Raw genomic sequence first — 18,507 nt, 5'->3', positions numbered from 1 at the left:
GGAGGAGGAGAGAGCAGAGGGGCAAAGCTAAAACGTAGAGTTTTTAGGTTTTGCTGGGTCCCTAATTTGACTGTGAACTGCCTCAGATGCTAACGTGTCAGCTTTGGCTGAATCAGACTCCATCTTTCTCAAAGGTAAAGATAAATCTCTGTTCTGCCACCTTAGAAATCACTAACAATGAGCAAACGTCCTTTTGTCTTTACTGTCTCATATGGCTTTCTTCCTGACTATACAGAAACCATATTTACGTCCAACTTGTGGATGAATGCTCCAATTAGGACACAGAGATGCAGTTTGTAGTGATGCTTAAAAAAAATGAATTGATCTGCATTCAAGGAGGTTTTAGAATTTCCTGGAAGGGTCTCAGCGCTTGAGGACTTCAAATCATTATTTGGCCACTCCTTCAGGTCAAATCCAAATGTCACTTTCATCGTTCAGATACTTTACTTATTCAAAAGAGCAGTCAATCCAGTAGTGTGAGCTTGTCATCCAATAAAGGCACCATTAAAGATTCATAGGCGGAAATAGCTTCAGGTCTCAGTTGTGCTTTCTGTGGCTGTTTTAGAAAGGGAAGCAATGAGGAGGGATCAGAAGAATGGAGTGGAAGCTGGTGAGGGCTCCTCTGGGGAGGGAGGCCGTGCGCCCTGCAAGCCATTTGCCTGCCTGCCTCAGCAGTTCCTTATGATTTCATATGGGCTCCCTTCCTGAGCCACCTCCACGAAATCTCCATCTAGTGCCATAAAACAGCCCAGAAAGGCATAATGCCCTTATGTGGGCTGGGCTCCCACTAGACGGCATGACTCCGGTGAGCCCACGTGCACAACCCATCTTACAGATAAGGAAACTGAGCTCAGGAGAGTCGGGAACTTGCACCTGCCTGCGAACCAGCAAGCCACACGTTAAGGGTTCCAACTCAGGTGGCTTCTAACTCCAGGTGGCCCTGTGCTTGCCCACTACCGCTTCTTGAGTTCAACCAAGTCAGGGAAAAAAGTATGACTCTAACGTAATGTGGCTTTTTTTTTTTCTTCACTCAGTCATACCAGATCTTTACTTGCCTTATAGCTAAGTTTTTATCCTCTCAAATAAAGTGTAAGTTATGTTTAACACCAAATGGTTACAAACTCAAGTTTGCTCACTTGAATTACTGATAGGACCTGTTCCACATGCCCTGGGGCTAGTTAGGAAAATCAGATTCACACTCAGAAGTTTGCTATCACTGATAGTATTCCACTGAGTATGTCTTCACTTCTGAAGGAAGTTCCAAAGAGAGTTTTAAACATGTTCTTTAACAGTATTAGATTAAAAATAGTAATAAATGTAAAATTTCCCATAAGCACAACACTCAGAGTTATGTACAATAACACATATATTGGTATCAGAAACAGTTCACCATACTCGTGTGTGGTTAATGCAGATTTTCTGGGCCAGATAAAATTGTGGGTTTTGTAAAGCATCTGTAATGTTGTGTTACATTTTGAAATTAAGATCAGAACTTTAAGAACATTTGCTTCTCACAATATTTTTCAAACTGACCTATGTGTAATTGCAAATTGTGGAGAAACGATGTTCTTAGGGAGACCATCAGACAGAAAAGTGAGGCTAATTATTTTCATTTTTAAAATTCTCAAGTTGCAGAAAGAGAACAGTCCCCGGAGAGGTGGCAGTTTCCTCTGTGATCAAAAAGACGGCAACGTTCGCCCCTTTCCCCACCAGGGAAGCCTCCGCATGCCCCGTCCTGTGGCCATGTGGCCTTGTGCAGATGCTGACTCCATCCCGTTTGAAGACCGGCCGCTGTCCAAGCTGAAGGAGTCGGACAGGTGCTCGGCCAGTGAGAATCTCTACCTGGATGCCTTGTCCCTGGATGACGAGCCAGAAGAGCCACCAGCCCACAGGCCCGAGAGGGAGTTCAGGAACCGCCTCCCTGAGGTCAGCCAGGTTTTGTCCATCCTAGTTAACCACTGTGGAATGAGGGAGCCGTCATGAAACCTAAGAGGCATCTGCCAGATTCCTCTCCTGGCAGGCTCTAGCACTTTTGCATACAGCAACCTCCGAATTGAGTAAAAATGAAATCTTCACAACACCAAGGGTTTTGCTTCACCCTAAATTAGCATGCTCTGCTGTCAGTTTAACTTTGCCCCCTTGTTTCAGGTTTAGAAATACTGGACTAGAGTCCTATACAAAAGGAAGGTCTCACAAATAAGTGTGTCCCATAAAACACACAAGAGGAAGTAAATAATTCTGGGAAGTGTATATGCTCAACTTTTTCTTTTTTCTTTTGATTTTTTTGGAGATGGAGGTCTCACTCTCTTGCCCAGGGTGGAGTGTAGTGTCTGATAACGGCTCACCACAGCCGTGACCTCCTAGGCTCAATTGATCCTTCCCCCTCAGCCTCCTGAGTAGCTGGGACCACAGGCACATGCTACCATGCCTGGCTAATTTATTTTATTTTATTTTTTAAGTAGAGACAGGGTCTCCCTATGTTGCCCAAGCTGGTCTCGAACTCCTGGGCTCAAGTGATCTGTCTGCCTTGGCTTCCCAAAGTGCCGGGATTACAGGTATGAGCTACCACACCCAGCCTCAACTTTTCTTGAAATAATAGTACAGTCTTCTGAGTCTAGAAAACTAATAACCAAAAATATTCTGGGCAAAGGGGAAAAAATCCAACACTTAGAAACCTTACATAAATTAGACCACCAAATGGGTGAGCTAAGCTGTAGACATTTCCATGGCACAGCGTTAGTTATGTTTTTCTGGTTTTAATATTTTTAAAACCTTGTTTTAAAAGTTGTTCTAGGGCCGGATGTGGTGGCTCATGCCTGTAATCCCAGCACTTTGGGAGGCCGAGGTGGGCGGATCACGAGGTCAGGAGATCGAGACCATCCTGGCTAACACGGTGAAACCCTGTCTCTACTAAAAATACAAAAAAATTAGCCAGGCGTGGTGGCGGGTGCCTGTAGTCCCAGCTACTTGGGAGACTGAGGCAGGAGAATGGCGTGAACCCAGGAGGCAGAGCTTGTAGTGAGCCAAGATCGCGCCACTGCACTCCAGCCTGGGCAACAGAGCAAGACTCCATCCAAAAAAAAAAGTTGATTCTAGGACTCATTACCTGTGAAGCAGTTCAACCGTTGCTGCACCTATCATTTGGTCTCCTAAACACTTAAGACTTAGAAGAGTTCATATCAAATAGTGTTATTGAAATATGCAGAAATTATATTTCACTCACATCAGTAAGGTCAAATGCCTTATCCTCAGCAATGTGTATCAGGTTGATAGGACATTGCCACAGTCCCACCCTGTCTGATCTATTGGCAATCTTATACAGTCCAATTACATAGTAGAGGTAACGTGGGGTGGGGTCAGGAGCCTGTGCGTGGGTTCCAGCCCACTGGACCCTGCATGGCAGAGACAAGGGGCATGCTCATTAAGGGGAAGGGTACCCCTTGCTATTTACTGTCTTGAAAAATATGCTTCCATTACTGTTAGTCAGAGGCTTACTGCTTCAAAACCACATCAGCACAAGAGTGTTTTCTCAGTAGACAACCTTGTGTTTATGCTGTTCTCTACAAACACAGCTATCATTCTTCTTAAAGGGAAAGGCACTGTACTTTGCCTCTGATTCTAAATGGGAATGTTTAAAACCAACCAAGTGCCCGAGTCTAAGGATGTCATGCCAACTTCTACAGCAAGATTGGGACCACTAACGTTACTCTATCACCTTCCATCTTTCTCTCTAACATAACACATGCACACTCTCTCTCTCTCTCTCAGTCTCACTCTCACACTTAGGTTGTTACAAATCCCGCTTTGAAATTCATGTAGTCGGTGAGGTCCTTTGAGGAAGCACAGAAGAGCCACCTCCTCCATGACAAAGTTTATAGCCAGTTGTTCTCACTCATGTGGGCTTCTCCCTGGACTACAGAAGCTCCAGCCCCTCATCATGCTGTGGACTCGCTTTGATGATTGTACTTCAAAGGCCTCAGGGCAGTAGCACTCCTAACCAGAGCTTGGCCTCAGTGCACATTTTAAATGGTGTTTTCCTGGGGGTGCAGAGCAAACAAATCACTTAAGTACATTCAGGGCTTCTAGACAACCAAAATTAACCGATTCAGATGAAGTTATTTCTTCTTTATAGGAAGAAGAAAATCACAAAGGAAATCTTCAAAGGTAAGTAAGATTGATGAAAATAATAGATTACTAGAATAAAAAGGTCTTAAAATTTTGTTTTGTCAGTGCAGTCTATTTTACCACTCTCTTCAAAATGACTTAAAATTATGCCAGTGGCTGCTTTATTATTCATTTCATAAACATGGTATTTTTTATTATTAACAAAGAAGTTAGACATGCTGTGTCACATGTGTATGAGTTTTATGGTAAGGACTTTCCAGTTGTTGTTGTGTTATGTATACAAAGGAATGCTTGTGTTGAGTGGTTTTTGAAAGGTCCATGGAAACCTCTCTTTTCTCATTTAAAGTCTGGGGAAACTCTCTTTTGTATGCTGTGAGATGCTTTATACACTGTATTTAAAAGCTCCACTAAGAGAATTTATTAAAGTATTTTCTGGCAGTAGTCCTTGAAGAAGATATATAGTGGTTGATGTGGTTGTTAGTTACACACCAGTTTTTTCCTCCCCAGTTTAATTTCCTCCAGTTTTACTTTTTCATCATTCTCCAAATGAATACATACCGTTTCTACTACATGAAATTTCTTCCCAGGCAATTCAGCATTTCCAGATCGCCTCATCCTTGATTTTCCTCTGAACTTCGAGTCTGTGCATGACTGTCCTCTTCCCATTTGCTCTCTGCCAGATCTCTGCAGCACCTAGCCATGCCTGTGGCACACTTCTGTCCTTCACGCTGTCTTCTCTGGTCTTTCTTGGGTGGTACAGGACAGTACTTGAGAGCTCAGGCTCTAGAGCCAAACTGCCTGGGTTGGTTGGTTGGTTGGTTGGTTGATTTTTGAAATGGAGTCTCGCTCTGTCTCCCAGGCTGGAGTACAGTGGCACAATCTTGGCTCACTGCAACCTCTGCCCCCTGGGTTCAAGCAATTCTGCATCAGCCTCCCAAGTAGCTGGGATTACAGGCAAACCCCACCATACCCGGCTAATTTTTGTCTTTTAATAGAAACAGAGTTTCGCCATGTTGGCCAGGCTGGTCTCGAATTCCTGACCTCAGGTGATCCACCCGCCTCAGCCTCCCGAAGTGCTGGGATTACAGGCGTGAGCCACTGTGCCCAGCCCAAACTGCCTGGGTTTAAATCGCTTCTGCCTCCCTGGGTAGGTTACTCAACTGCTTTCTGCCTCAGTTTCCTCATCTGTATACAGGACGTATTTTGATTATCTTTTTTTTTTGCAGCTTATGTATGTTAATACACATAATGAAAGCAGCACATGGCACAAAACAAACAGAATACAGAGTTTAGTCATTACACCCTCCCACCTTCCCCATTCACAGCAGCAGCCACATCAGTGTTTCCGGTTAGGCTTTGGAGCAACTGTACTTCACCACTCAAGCCATCAACCTTTATGCTTTCAGAAGTAACACATGCTTGTTATAAAATGTAAATACTGGCTGAGGCAAGAAGATTGCCTGAACCCGGGAGGCGGAGGTTGCAGTGAACTGAGATTGCGCCACTGCACTACATCCTGGGTGACAGAGTGAGACTCCGTCTCAAAAAAAAAAAAAGATAGATAGATAGATAGATAGATAGATAGTCTCAAAATATCCAAAGTGGAAACTGGATGCGCCCTCCCCACCATCCCCATGTCCTCTGATTCCGACTGCCCAGTATGTTTCCACCATACTCTCTTCGATCCACCTGCAAGCGCCTACACATGCTCCAGATGTATCCCGGGTTTTCTCATCATGGTTTTGTTTGCTTTGACCACTGCTGAGGTTAATGCCTCTGCTTTCTCTGTCTTTATCATCTCTGTTCCACCATATCCATCCATGCCCCAGAGGCACTGAGTTCCCACCCAGGTAGGTGCCACTGACTGAACTCTGAGACAGTTCCTCTGTGGGCAAAAGTGGGAGTTAGATGAGCTATGTCCACAGAAATGTGGGAAGGACCAGGGTGTTGGCATGTGTTCGGCACTTACAGTCCCCCGCGAACAGTGTTCTGAAACTCATCATTAATTCAGCAACTCCTTGAATTGAGAAGAAGGAAATTCATACTTGCTGGAAAGCTCATGACCTTGGGACAAATCAACCCATCCCTACCATTGCCCTTCCTTTCCGGCACTGGATATAGCCAGCTTGTAGTTATTCAAAGCACCACTGGACAGTTTGTAGATTATTTCTAACAACAAAAAGATAACAAGATGGAATGCCTAACGATGTCACTTTTAGCCTGCTGTTTTACCCCGTGGTGCTGACCACATGGACGGGTGCCTTGCCCCCAAGGTGAAGCCAGCTGTCAGCAAAGCTGCCCAGAGCTTTGCTGGTTCTGTGTACCAGTGCACACGGTACAGGGACTTGCTCAGAGCAGACCCCAATTCTGGCCTCATCATCAATAGGTCCTGTGGAGGAGTGGTCCATACACTCAATCTGGGACCCCTTCCACAGGGCCTGCACTAGTCTAGATCCCTAGGTTTAAGCCTGTGCTTTGTGGGGTGAAAGGAATATCAGTATGTCCTATAAGAATCTGGACAGTGAGTCTACAGACACCTCATCTCCCCATCCCACCCCAGCTGGAGGGATTCCAGGCCAAAGAGGTTCTGTTGGCTGAGCCAGCAGGCACAGCCAGCCCCAGCCCCGTTCCTGACCACCACTTCTTTGCCCTGGTGGTAGTCGTGCCCGAGCACTCCGGCCACTTTCTGTCTTAGCCTGGAAGCATTGCTGGCACCCCTGCAGCACCTGCCAGGCTTGTGAGAGGCATTCAGCGAACTCATGGCAAATTGAAAGTGCTAACACATGGAAGAATCCACACCAAATCTGCGTCCATCAGGTGGCAGCTTGCCAAAACCTGGCCATCGCCGTGGCTCACCGTCTTCACCCTTCAGTTGTGGTCCGAGTGAGTCTCCTGAGAATTCTCACTGAGGCACTGAGGCCTCAAGTGATTCTCCTGTCTTGGCCTCCCAAAGTGTTGGGATTACGGGTGTGAGCCAGAGTTGGTTGTATTAAATTCTGACCAATGCAAGGCTTCAGGAACAATTCCAGAGCCACACAGAGTCCAATAAATGCCCGCAGGGTAAGTCTGTGAGTGCAGCACATGAGCAGCTGACAGTGTTCTCCTGGTGTGGGTGGAAGCGAGTGCCTTCACTGACACTTCTCATGCAGGGCAGGACATGGGTGTTGTGGTGTGTCAGAGGCTCCCTGGCAGGTACTGACACCCTCTTTTCTGCTTTTCCCAGGGCGGTGTCTGTGTCCTCCATGTCTGAGTTCCAGCGTCTAATGGACATCTCCCCCTTCCTGCCTGAGAAGGGCCTGCCGTCCACCAGCAGCAAGGAGGATGTCACCCCACCCCTGTCTCCAGACGACCTCAAGTACATTGAGGAGTTCAACAAGAGCTGGGACTACATACCCAACAGGGGCCACAATGGTGGGGGGCCGGACCTTTGGGCCGACAGGACCGAGGTGGGGCGGGCAGGGCACGAGGACAGCACAGAGCCTTTCCCCGACTCCTCCTGGTACCTAACCACAAGTGTCACCATGACCACGGACACCATGACCAGCCCAGAGCACTGCCAGAAGCAGCCGCTGCGGAGCCACGTCCTTACCGAGCAGTCGGGGTTGCGCGTGTTACACAGCCCGCCTGCCGTGCGCAGGGTCGACAGCATCACGGCAGCGGGTGGTGAGGGTCCCTTTCCCACAAGCAGAGCCAGAGGGAGCCTGGGAGACACCAAGGGGGGCCCTCCAGAACCCATGCTTAGCAGGTGGCCTTGCACCTCCCCCAGGCACTCCCGGGACTATGTGGAGGGGGCACGGCGCCCCCTTGATAGTCCCCTCTGTACCTCCCTGGGGTTTGCCTCCCCACTGCACAGCCTGGAGATGTCCAAGAACTTGAGTGATGACATGAAGGAGGTGGCCTTCTCTGTCAGGAATGCCATCTGCTCTGGCCCTGGCGAGCTGCAAGTCAAGGACATGGCCTGCCAGACCAATGGGTCCCGGACGATGGGGACCCAGACTGTTCAGACCATCAGTGTGGGCTTGCAGACTGAAGCCCTGCGTGGCAGCGGTGTCACCAGCAGCCCCCACAAGTGTCTCACTCCAAAGGCTGGGGGCGGTGCTACACCCGTGTCGTCTCCTTCCCGGAGCCTTAGGAGCAGACAGGTGGCCCCTGCCATCGAGAAGGTGCAGGCCAAGTTTGAACGCACATGCTGCTCCCCCAAGTATGGTTCTCCCAAGCTGCAGAGGAAGCCCCTCCCCAAAGCCGACCAGCCAAATAACAGGACGTCACCAGGGACGGCCCAGAAAGGGTACAGTGAGTCAGCCTGGGCCCGCTCCACCACCACAAGGGAGAGCCCCGTGCACACCACCATTAATGATGGCCTCTCCAGCCTCTTCAACATCATTGACCACAGCCCCGTGGTGCAGGACCCCTTCCAGAAGGGGCTGCGGGCCGGCAGTCGGTCTCGCTCAGCAGAGCCCCGACCAGAGCTGGGCCCAGGCCAGGAAACAGGCACCAATTCCCGAGGAAGGTCGCCTAGCCCCACTGGGGTGGGGTCAGAGATGTGCAGGGAGGAAGGGGGAGAGGGCACGCCAGTGAAGCAGGACTTATCTGCTCCCCCTGGCTACACCCTCACTGAGAACGTGGCACGGATCCTCAACAAGAAGCTGCTGGAACATGCCTTAAAGGAGGAGAGGAGGCAGGCTGCCCACGGGCCCCCGGGTCTCCACAGTGACAGCCACTCGCTGGGGGACACAGCCGAGCCAGGGCCCATGGAGGTAATGAATGCTGAGTGCCCCACACCCTTCCCTACCAGCTCTTCCCTTTAGCTGTGGGGCAGGTTGGGACTTGGGATTGTGCTCTGTCATTTGATCTCAGGAATCGTCCATGATTGGTTGTTGGGAGCTGGGGAGGTGTTAGGTTTATGGGAGAATAGAATAGGCAGAAAAAACCCTGAGCAACTTTTTTGAAGAAAATGTTATTTTATTGTCCTTGGGAAATCATAGAGTACATGGTTTGATTTGGGTTCTGTCACCAGTCTAAGTGATTGATCCTTATTTATCAGGGCATTTTATTTGGGGTCAGTTTGCCTTCTTTCTGTGTGAATTCGTGCACATGTACAAACTATGGGATAGTTGTGTCAGGCTTGCTGCATACTGCAGACCTTCATATGTGACAGCATGAGGTGAGCTGGAGAGGGTCTGGACCACATGAGCACGAGCACTTCTCATCAGGAGCCACAAGATCTCGATTCCTGGGCTGGCTTCCTTACAAAACAGCCATCTGGCAGCTCACAAATCACTTACCCTCTTTGTGGCCATGAGCCCCCCTAGCAGTAAAACCAAGTGAAACATATAGACAAAATCAAAATCCTACCCTAATACAATATGATTATCATTATTGCCCTTGATATTACTCACAAATCAATCCACTGTGAATTGGGTTCTGATGCACATCCACATGTGGTGTTTTTGTACACCACTTTACAAAACGCTTCCCATTTCCACTTCAACAATGAGCAAAATGAAAGCCTGATGTTGATGCTGGTGGTGATGGTTATGGTGATGCCACTTTGTGGTTCGTGCAGCATAGAGAGGACGTGTCTGTCCAGCGAGTGATTCCAACTTGCCAGGAGTCCGGATGAACAGGCTTCACACTGGGAACACCTGGCCCCATGAGCACTCTCCGAGCCAGGCTGCTCCCGCAGATGGCAGGGGTCAGAGGAGGAGGAGGACGGCAGCTTGCTCCTGGTCTGCCCGCTGCTTCCTCGCCAGGACCCGAGCAGCCCTGGCTTCATGGGCAGGGAGAGGAGGAAGGTGTATTTCCTGTTTCACCTGGCCCACGTTTCCCACAAGAGGGTAAATGATGGCTGTCTTCCCAGCCTGGCCCACCAATGAATGTTTAACTCAGAATGCAGGCTTGAAATCTGAATAGGTCAGACTTGTGGAACTGCCAATGGCTTACAGAAGTGGCAATTCCATATGGTTCACACCTAATACAAATATTGATACTACATGGCCTACATGTTCCAAGATCTGAGTCTTTGTGATAAAGTTGTTTGCATGCTCTGAGGACAAACTGCTGGTTGAATGTTCTCAGGTGACAAATGGTGTCTTCTTTGGGCTACTGTTACCCCATCCTTCTGGGGTCCTCAGGTAAGTCCTCCTGCCGTGGAACGGTCTGTTTATATGTGAGTGCCCTGCCTTCTTAGGGCTCTGAATCTCAGTTGAAATTGGGGCTATGTCACAAAGCATTAACCGGCTGTGTCTGTATTGTCTATTTATATTACACACCAAATAGAAATTATTCTTTAAGAACCAAAAAAATGCTTTGAATTACGAATAGTGAATCCTGCAAGCAAAAATAGGTTCTTGATGGAATCCCAGCATTATGGCATGAAAACGGTTTTATCAGTACAAAGTGGCGCCCAACCCCTTTTGTCCTCCGTAAAGTATTCATTTAGATTTTCTCTTCACTTGGTGTGTTTGCCACCAAAAGAGATGATGTGAAGGGAGCACAGTTGCAGGGCCTCAGAGCGGGCATGGAGCACTCATCGGCAGCATCTAAATGCCACGGGCTCTTTTTTCCATTTCTGTTGGAATTTTCCTCGTTCTAGATTCCAGTGGGATTGTTCTGAATTGATGTAATATATTCAGGCCATTGCAACCCCTTCCCATTGCTCCATGAATTATGCAGTAGTTCTCGGTATGCATTCCCAAATCCCCAGGACTACTTCTGATTCCAAGCCCACCCAGTGCACTGTTGCGGAATCTTTCCCCGAATGTTCACTCAGGCATCCACACCCAGGAGTGATGCAGGTGACAAGAAATCTCCCTTTCTCACTGCACTGTCATCCCATAAGCCACTCGGGCCTCTTTTTCTCTTGACACCATGGCACTAGTTCAGCAGTGCAGAGAGAAGCCGTGAGGAGTTCCGATGTGAAGAGAAAGAATCTGAAAATGGAATGCTATTCCTCCCTCCCCTAAGTGGAAAATGTGAGGGGAACTTTTTAGAGTAAGTGGCAGTAGCTTGGCTGTTGTGACCGAAACAAACGCAGCCGTATAATAGTCTCTGTTTTAGATACCAGTCATGCAATTTCCATATCTCTGTTTGCCAAAATGCTGTTTGAAATGTTAAATGCTAAAGGGTGACTCGGAAGCATAGAAACTAGAGGGAGGTCTGTGGCTCCTCCATGGAGTTTCCTTCTTCTCTCCGGGCAGATGGCAGAGGGCAGGCCTGTGTGTCTAGTGCCTGGCCACTTTCCCACACCTGCCTTGGAGTGAATGTGCTAGATCTGAGAGCCCGCAAGTCTCTCCTGGTGGCTATCCCTGAGTGAGAGGGATGGTCCTCTACCTCCGGGCTTGCTGACTTTAAACCTTTATTGTTCTCCTGTTTAAAAAACACTTTCCAACCTTCTTGCTTTTCTTTTCTTTCTCTGTCTGTTCTGTCCAGAACCAAACTGTCTTACTAACTGCCCCCTGGGGACTCTAGCCCTGCCTGCCTCACGCTGTAAGTGCTTTCTTCCTTGTTTCCCAACTGTCTGGAGAGGTCGTGTTGTGTAACTCGCAGTTGGCACCTGACACTCATCACCTGAGAGAGTTCTGCCCGGTGGCGGTACCCTCGCTCACCCCAAGTTCCAGGAGGTTCGCCTAAACCCAGGAACAGATTGATAAGGCCAGAGACTCATCTGCTCTGCTAGAGGGTTGACCACTCAATGCAAAGAAGGGTTTTTAGGTTATAGAGATTCTGCTGAGATTTCTCCGCTTTTGTACATTTGCAGCCAATATGCTTTCAGAGAATTGAGTAGATACTGGCCAGGAGGGGACATCCTAGGCACAGGGGTCTTGCCTGAGGGGGTCTTTGGGCCCAGCCGCCCAGGACTGGTCAACATTTTGGTTATACGTGCACTGGCATGTGCTGAAATGAGGTGTGACCCTAATGTGATAAGGCTTTTGTTTTTCATTTTTCAACAACCATACCACAAGGAATGAACCCAAATATATCTCGTCCTTCCAAGTGAGCACCGTGGGTGACAGAGTAAATGCTCAATAAATATTTGTTGAATGAATAAACAACAAAATCATCCCCACTCCAAATATCTTGAGAACTTCTCTTAGAATTGCTTTCAGAGTCTGAGTCAAAGCACATGAAAAAAGATATACTTTTTGATCAAGGATATAGTCATCCACCCACCTCATCCACTGGCCTTAACTCGAAGCCGGTAGTATCTGTTGTCAAATACAACGGATGTATCCCCATGAAAAGATGACAGGGAACACAGGGAGGGTCAATTCCCAGAAACGTGCTACAGGGGCAGCATCCCAGGACACCATGCCATGCAGCGACCACAGTGGCTTCTCGGGAAAGTGCAGCATCATTTGCTTGTACATGCTGGTGTGTTACTAAGGAAAAGGTTCATTCCCTTGAATGCAGACTCACAGTGATTCTTCCTTCACAAGCAGAGGCTGGCAAAGAGGGGGTACTGAATGGTCTCATAAAAAGCCTGCTCTTCAGCACCAGCCAGGCGGAACGGGATACGGTGGTGTCAGATAAACCTATGACAGCAGCTTCACCAACACACAACACACACAGAACAGATACCCAATACACAACACACACACTACTTTTATAACAAGGGGAGCACAGACACAAAACACACAGATTTCCCAAACCGTGTGTCCCAGTCAAGCACTGTGGGCTGCAGTGAGATGAGGACACAGGAGCACCTTGGGTTAGTCTGCATCTTGGTGGCTGGTGGCGCTGGTGGAGTTTTAACTGGAGAGGTATTTCTGGTTGTCACGGTACTGTTAGCATAATGCTTTGGGAACAGAAGCTTCTCCCTGTGGCCGTATGAAGTTCCAGCCACAAAAGCAGCAGGGAGCATGAAGCATAGTCTCCAGGGCCACTGTTCCTTTTCTGCTGACCCCAGAGGGAGGCAGGGAAACCGCTCGCCCCATTGCTCTTCTGGAAGCCTGTGGCTCCCACGCTGTCCTCGGGCCATGCTGTCTCTGCCGTGTTCCATCTTCTCCCGAGTGACACTGCCCATTCCGTGCAGCCGTCTGTCCTTCCCCCGCTGCTGCTCCCCTGCACCACTGGCTGGGCTGTCCTCATCCTGGTCTTTTCAGTTGCTTGTCACATCTTTTTAAATCCTCCAACTCACTTCCTTTCTTTGAGGGTCCTTGTTCTCTGTCATCCTTCCTGTGCCTTCCATTCAGTTCACCTCGGCTTCCAGTGTCTGAGTGTCATTCCAGCCAGCGGGCTCCATGCTGGGCAACTCAGTTTTCTCATGCCACAGCTTTTTACATTTCTGTGCATCAGCAAATTCCAAATTTGGGTGTCCTGGTTTGGTAACATGTAAGGACAAGGAGCTCAACATTCTTTAAAAACAAGGTAGCTTGAGAATAAGGATTCTAGGTGATTTGCACATGGTTGAGAGTGTCTTGCATCACCTGTTCTCAGAACATTAGGATGCCTGAAACACAAAACCACCAGTACATTCTGATTCTACCTTTTTAAAATGCTGCTGCAATTGAACAGTCATTAAAGAAAACCAGACCCAAATTAAAATTTCTGCCTGCAGCATTTTTGCCATGTTGTGGGAGTTTGTTTAATCTACTCCCAGTCAATTTCAAATAAACAGTAGCAGAGTTCGTTTAAGATGACTGCCATTGCTAACACAGCTGAATGAAATCAGAGGTCTCTTTGTAGGCTCCCAGTAGATCCAGGCCCTGTAGGACCAGTTCACTTGTCCACTGTAGCTAAATAGATCATACAAAAGGGCCAAATGAACAGATCTACCAGATAGGAATATGATGAAGTGGCCTGTGGAGACCGCTGCCACAGTCACTCTGTCATGCCTTCTGTATACCCCAGCCCAATTCTAAAGGAGCTTTGCAAGCTGACTCATCTCACAGTATTGCTGTGTTTAATCATAATTGGTCTCTTCCCATTCATGTCACTGATCATTTGTGTTGAATTCTTTATTATTTTAAGTTATTCTGCATGAGCATAGAAAGTAGTTAATATTCACGAGTTGCCTGTGGTGTATACTTCATCTCACTTGAGTCTGTTGAGAAGTGTGTTTGGGGGAATCATCCACTGGTGACACTGCCGGTCTGAGTAACCCTGTCTCCCTTTCTCGGCTCTGAAGGAACTACCTTGTTCTGCACTAGCTCCATCCCTAGAGCCCTGCTTCTCCAGGCCCGAGAGACCAGCAAACCGTCGCCCTCCGTCCCGTTGGGCCCCACATTCCCCCACTGCCTCACAGCCTCAGTCACCCGGAGACCCGACGTCCTTGGAGGAGCATGGTGGCGAGGAGCCGCCCGAGGAGCAGCCACACCGAGATGCAAGCTTGCATGGATTATCACAGTATAATTCACTGTAATTTGCATAACCACACCATCACCATGAACAAAACTCTGCCCAAAAGGAGAGATCTAGTTTTCTCAAGGTCAAAGAATGTTTTTTAAAAACACACAGCTGCTGAATGTTCAACCTGTGAAACTGAGATGTTTCTAGAATGAAACAGTAAATGTGCCTGTAATAATTTTTTTCATAGCTCAGAAAACTATTTTTGTCTCCATCTTTTTTACACACAGTATATTAAACGAAAAGGTAAATAAGGTATAAATAGATTTAAAAAATAAAAGTTTTAAAAGGTGTACATTTTAAGAGATTCTGAACACCCTCGTTGTCAATACCTGACTGCCTCTCTGTTAAATTTGCACTGTTACATTTTGATTCAGTTTATTTCCATGTTGAATTAGAGTGGATTAAGTTAATTTTATTTTGTCAGTGTTACTGTTTTTTACGAATTTTTTAATGCTTCAGACTGTCTGATTCAGTGAACTTTTTGTAGTGAAAAAGCCATGAAGCCAGTAGACAAGACAGATATTCTCTATGCTGGAGGGGATACAGGATGATTTTGAAAAGGTACAAAGTCCTCAGTGGGCTTAGAAAATTCACTGTATGATCCTTATATTATCCTACTTGGCTTGCACGTCTTCGGGTGCATGTATATACCGCTACTGTGTCCTCGCCATCACCTAAATGTGACTCAGTCTGTTCCACTGTAATATGTTGTGAATTTCCTTGTACTGTACTTTTATTGTTGGTCTTCTTGCATCGATGATCCAACAGCAACAACATTTTTAAATTATTGTGAAAAGATTAACTGGCAATGTACAGAGTTTACTCAAAGTTTTCTTAAGGGAAAACACTACAAAAAGTCACGAGGATACCAAATGGAAACACGTGATGGTGCCTCTGAGTCTGTATGAGACCGTGATGAAGTAGAAATAAAGCCCTTCTGAGATGGCAGCATGTCTCGGTCTCTCATTTCACACACCCTCCATCTTTTCCTAAGGACTCAGATGGAAAGTTTTCCATAGCTAGGGGAATGAGGGAGAGAGGAGATCATGTAAAGAGGCAACAGCTGCTAATATATCTTGCTGGGAATGCACTCTTTGGGTACGTGATCATGTTGCAGTTTTACTGTTCCCCATAAGGGAGTCCTAGGATAGAGAGACAGCTTTACTGTTGAAAAGCCAAAACTGTGGTGTGGGCAGGGATGTGAGAAAACTGGTTACCTACAAGTCAGAGTGTGCCCGGCCTCTCTGCCCGCTCTGCTCATCAGGAGAGAGGGAGTGGCCAATAACTCTAGAAGAGGCCTTTCCATCTCTGATCCTGAGATGAGCCCGCCTCTCAGTGTTTGGTGGAGTAGAAAGAAGTGATGCTACTGAAGAGCCCAAAAAGAATGATTTCAGGCTGAAGCTTCTGGCTTTAATATTTCATTTAATGCTTCATTAACCCCACAATTTTCTTCTTATATAGATGAGCTGCTAATGTAATAGGCTATCCTAGCATTACCACAGCTTCATCCTTAAACTGAAATATTTTCAAAAAATAAAAACCAACAAGTGTTGGCAAGGATGTGGAGAAATTGGAACCCTTGAGCACTGTTGGTGGGAAAGTAAAATGGCCCAGCTGCTGTGGAAGACAGTATGGCTTCCTCAAAAAGTTAAACATAAAATTACCATAGGATCCAGGGATTCCACTTCTGGGTATACACCCAAAAGGACCTAAAGTAGGGACTCAAACAGGTGTTTGCACACCCATGTTCATAGCAGCAGCATTCATAATAGCCAAAAGGTGGAAACACTTCAGTTGTCCATTGACAGATGAATGGATCAACAAAATGTGGTATATACATATAAAGGGATACTATTCAGCCCTAAAAAAGGTAAATTCTGACGTACTACAACATGGATGAACCTTGAGGACATTATTCTAAGTGAAATAAGCCAATCACAAAATGGCAATTATTGTTTGGTTCCATGTATCTCGTTTATATATCAAGAGTAGTCAGAGTCAAAGAGAGAAAGGAAAACAGTGGTTATCAAGGGTTGAGGAGGGAATGGGGAATTGGTGTGTAATGGGTACACAGTGTCAGTTCAGGATGATGAAAAAGTCCTGGAAATGGGCAGTGGTGATGGTGCACAGTGAATATACTTGATGCCACTGAGTTGTACACTTAAAAATGGTTAAAATGATAAATGGCCTATAGATTTTACCACAATAAAAACTTTTTTTTTTTTTTGAGGTGGAGTCTCACTCTGTTGCACAGGCTGGAGTGCAGTGGCACCATCTCGGCTCACTGCAAGCTCCGCCTCCCGGGTTCACACCATTCTCCTGCCTCGCCTCCCGAGTAGCTGGGACTACAGGCGCCAGCCACCACGCCCAGCTAATTTTTTGTATTTTTTTTTTTTTTTTTTAGTAGAGACGGGGTTTCGCCCTGTTAGCCAGGATAGTCTTGATCTCCTGACCTCGTGATCCACCCGCCTCCGCCTCCCAAAGTGCTGGGATTACAGGCGTGAGCCACCGCGCCCAGCCTAAAAACTTTTTTTTGAGATGGAGTTTCGTTCTTGTTGCCCCAACTGGAGTGCAATGGCGTGATCTCAGTTCACCACAACCTCCGCCTTCTGGGTTCAAGAGATTCTCCTGCCTCAGCCTCCCAAGTAGCTGGGATTACAGGCATGTGCCACCACACCCAGCTAATTTTGTATTTTTAGTAGAGATGGGGTTTCTCCATGTTGGTCAGGCTGGTCTCAAACTCCCGACCTCAGAGGATCTGTCCGCCTCGGCCTCCCAAAGTGCGGGGATTACAGGCATAAGCCACCGTGCCTGGCCAATAAAAACTTCCAATAAATGCAAAATATAAATATTTCACTTTACCACTCTAGATATACCTGCAAACAAACAATCAGCAGGTCAGTAAATATTCTTTGCCTATTCTATGCAGATTGCAAATGCTGAGAGGTACATTGGTATTCCTTCAATTGGAAGCAACCAGCCACCAACAAGAAGGGAAGTTGTGGCTCTCATGACTGAGAGCCTCAAACCATGCCATCAGGACTTTGCTCAGTCTCCTAACTCTGTCTACTCTGTATGGCTTTATTCTCAGACAAGCATCACAAAAATTGGCAACGATGGTCCCTAGCTGCTCCTATTAGTTTAGCAACTCCTAGAGAAAGGGGATCTCCTACCAGGAGCTCCAGTGAAAGCCCAGGACCGATGATTCTCATTTGGTAGGGATTAAGTCTCATGTCTGGCTCTGAGCCAATCGTGGTGACAGGAAGACCCAGCAAAGGAAAATCAGGGTGCAATTAGAATAGAGGGTGTCAGAAAGGCAGTAAAGGCGTATACCACTGTGGGACACCCCAAAATTGCAAGGAAAAAGCTCTGATCACCACAGAACTTGCCAACTGGTTGGAAGAGATAAAATTCCCAGGCACGAAAACAATAAAATGAAAAATGGTGTGGTAGAAATTCTAAGTACAGTAGGGCTTGAGTTGGGCTTGGCAGTACGGGAAGCATTTCAATGTGCAGGAGGAGAAGCAAGTGGGAGATGGGAGGAGCAGAGGTGTGAGGGGCAGTAATAGACACAGGTCGCATTGGGCAGTGATGCAGAAACCAGGCTGGGAGCAGAACTTTCATCAAAAAAGCCACATCTGGCAGCACCAGTGCCTTGAAAAGCCGTCTGGGAACTTCTCCTCACATCTTATTTTCTAAAAGTTGGACATGTGTATTCTTAAGTCTAGGGTGGAAGCACTCCAACTGTTAAAGGCCAGGCAAGACAGTAGGATGAAATCATTTTCCACACCACTGTCCAGATGAATGCCAAGGCTGCTATGTGGGTCACACATGGCTGTGAAAGGGGAGCAGCTGCCTGAAGGGAATGGCTCCATGAGCTGCCATGAATGTGCCAGTTGCTTTTATGCCCTAAAGAAAGCAGCAGAAGATTCCTCAAACATAGCCACAGACCACACGTCAGGCGTGCCCTGCCCCCTGGGTAACAGCCAGCACCACCAGCCCAGAGACATTTCTTGTCCAACTGCAGCCAAA

The 18,507-nt window shown here is 47.2% G+C and overlaps 1 protein-coding gene across 11 annotated transcripts in view; it reads left to right on the top strand.

Annotated features, from left to right (window-relative positions):
* MTCL1 (microtubule crosslinking factor 1) overlaps nucleotides 1–15,423 on the top strand; it is a 125,888-nt gene extending 110,465 nt beyond the window's left edge. For 6 of the 11 annotated variants that reach the window (XM_034943596.3, XM_008961559.5, XM_034943594.3 and 3 more), the window contains 4 exons: nucleotides 1,630–1,926; nucleotides 4,133–4,164; nucleotides 7,349–8,882; nucleotides 14,255–15,423. In XM_034943596.3, the coding sequence (XP_034799487.1) occupies nucleotides 1,630–1,926; nucleotides 4,133–4,164; nucleotides 7,349–8,882; nucleotides 14,255–14,488 (2,097 nt within the window). In that variant the 3' untranslated portion in view covers nucleotides 14,489–15,423. Of the gene's footprint in view, nucleotides 1–1,629; nucleotides 1,927–4,132; nucleotides 4,165–7,348; nucleotides 8,883–11,556; nucleotides 11,614–14,254 lie in introns of all 11 variants that reach the window. The other 5 variants (XM_024926317.4, XM_024926316.4, XM_063597200.1 and 2 more) reach the window with 2 other exon arrangements.
* The last annotated feature ends 3,084 nt before the right edge of the window (nucleotides 15,424–18,507 follow it).

Source organism: Pan paniscus, chromosome 17 (genome assembly GCF_029289425.2).
Source record: "Pan paniscus chromosome 17, NHGRI_mPanPan1-v2.0_pri, whole genome shotgun sequence".
NCBI classification, from domain to species: Eukaryota; Metazoa; Chordata; class Mammalia; order Primates; family Hominidae; genus Pan; species Pan paniscus.
The sequence above is the reverse complement of the archived record's forward strand: the minus strand, read 5'-3'. Positions and strand labels throughout refer to the sequence as shown.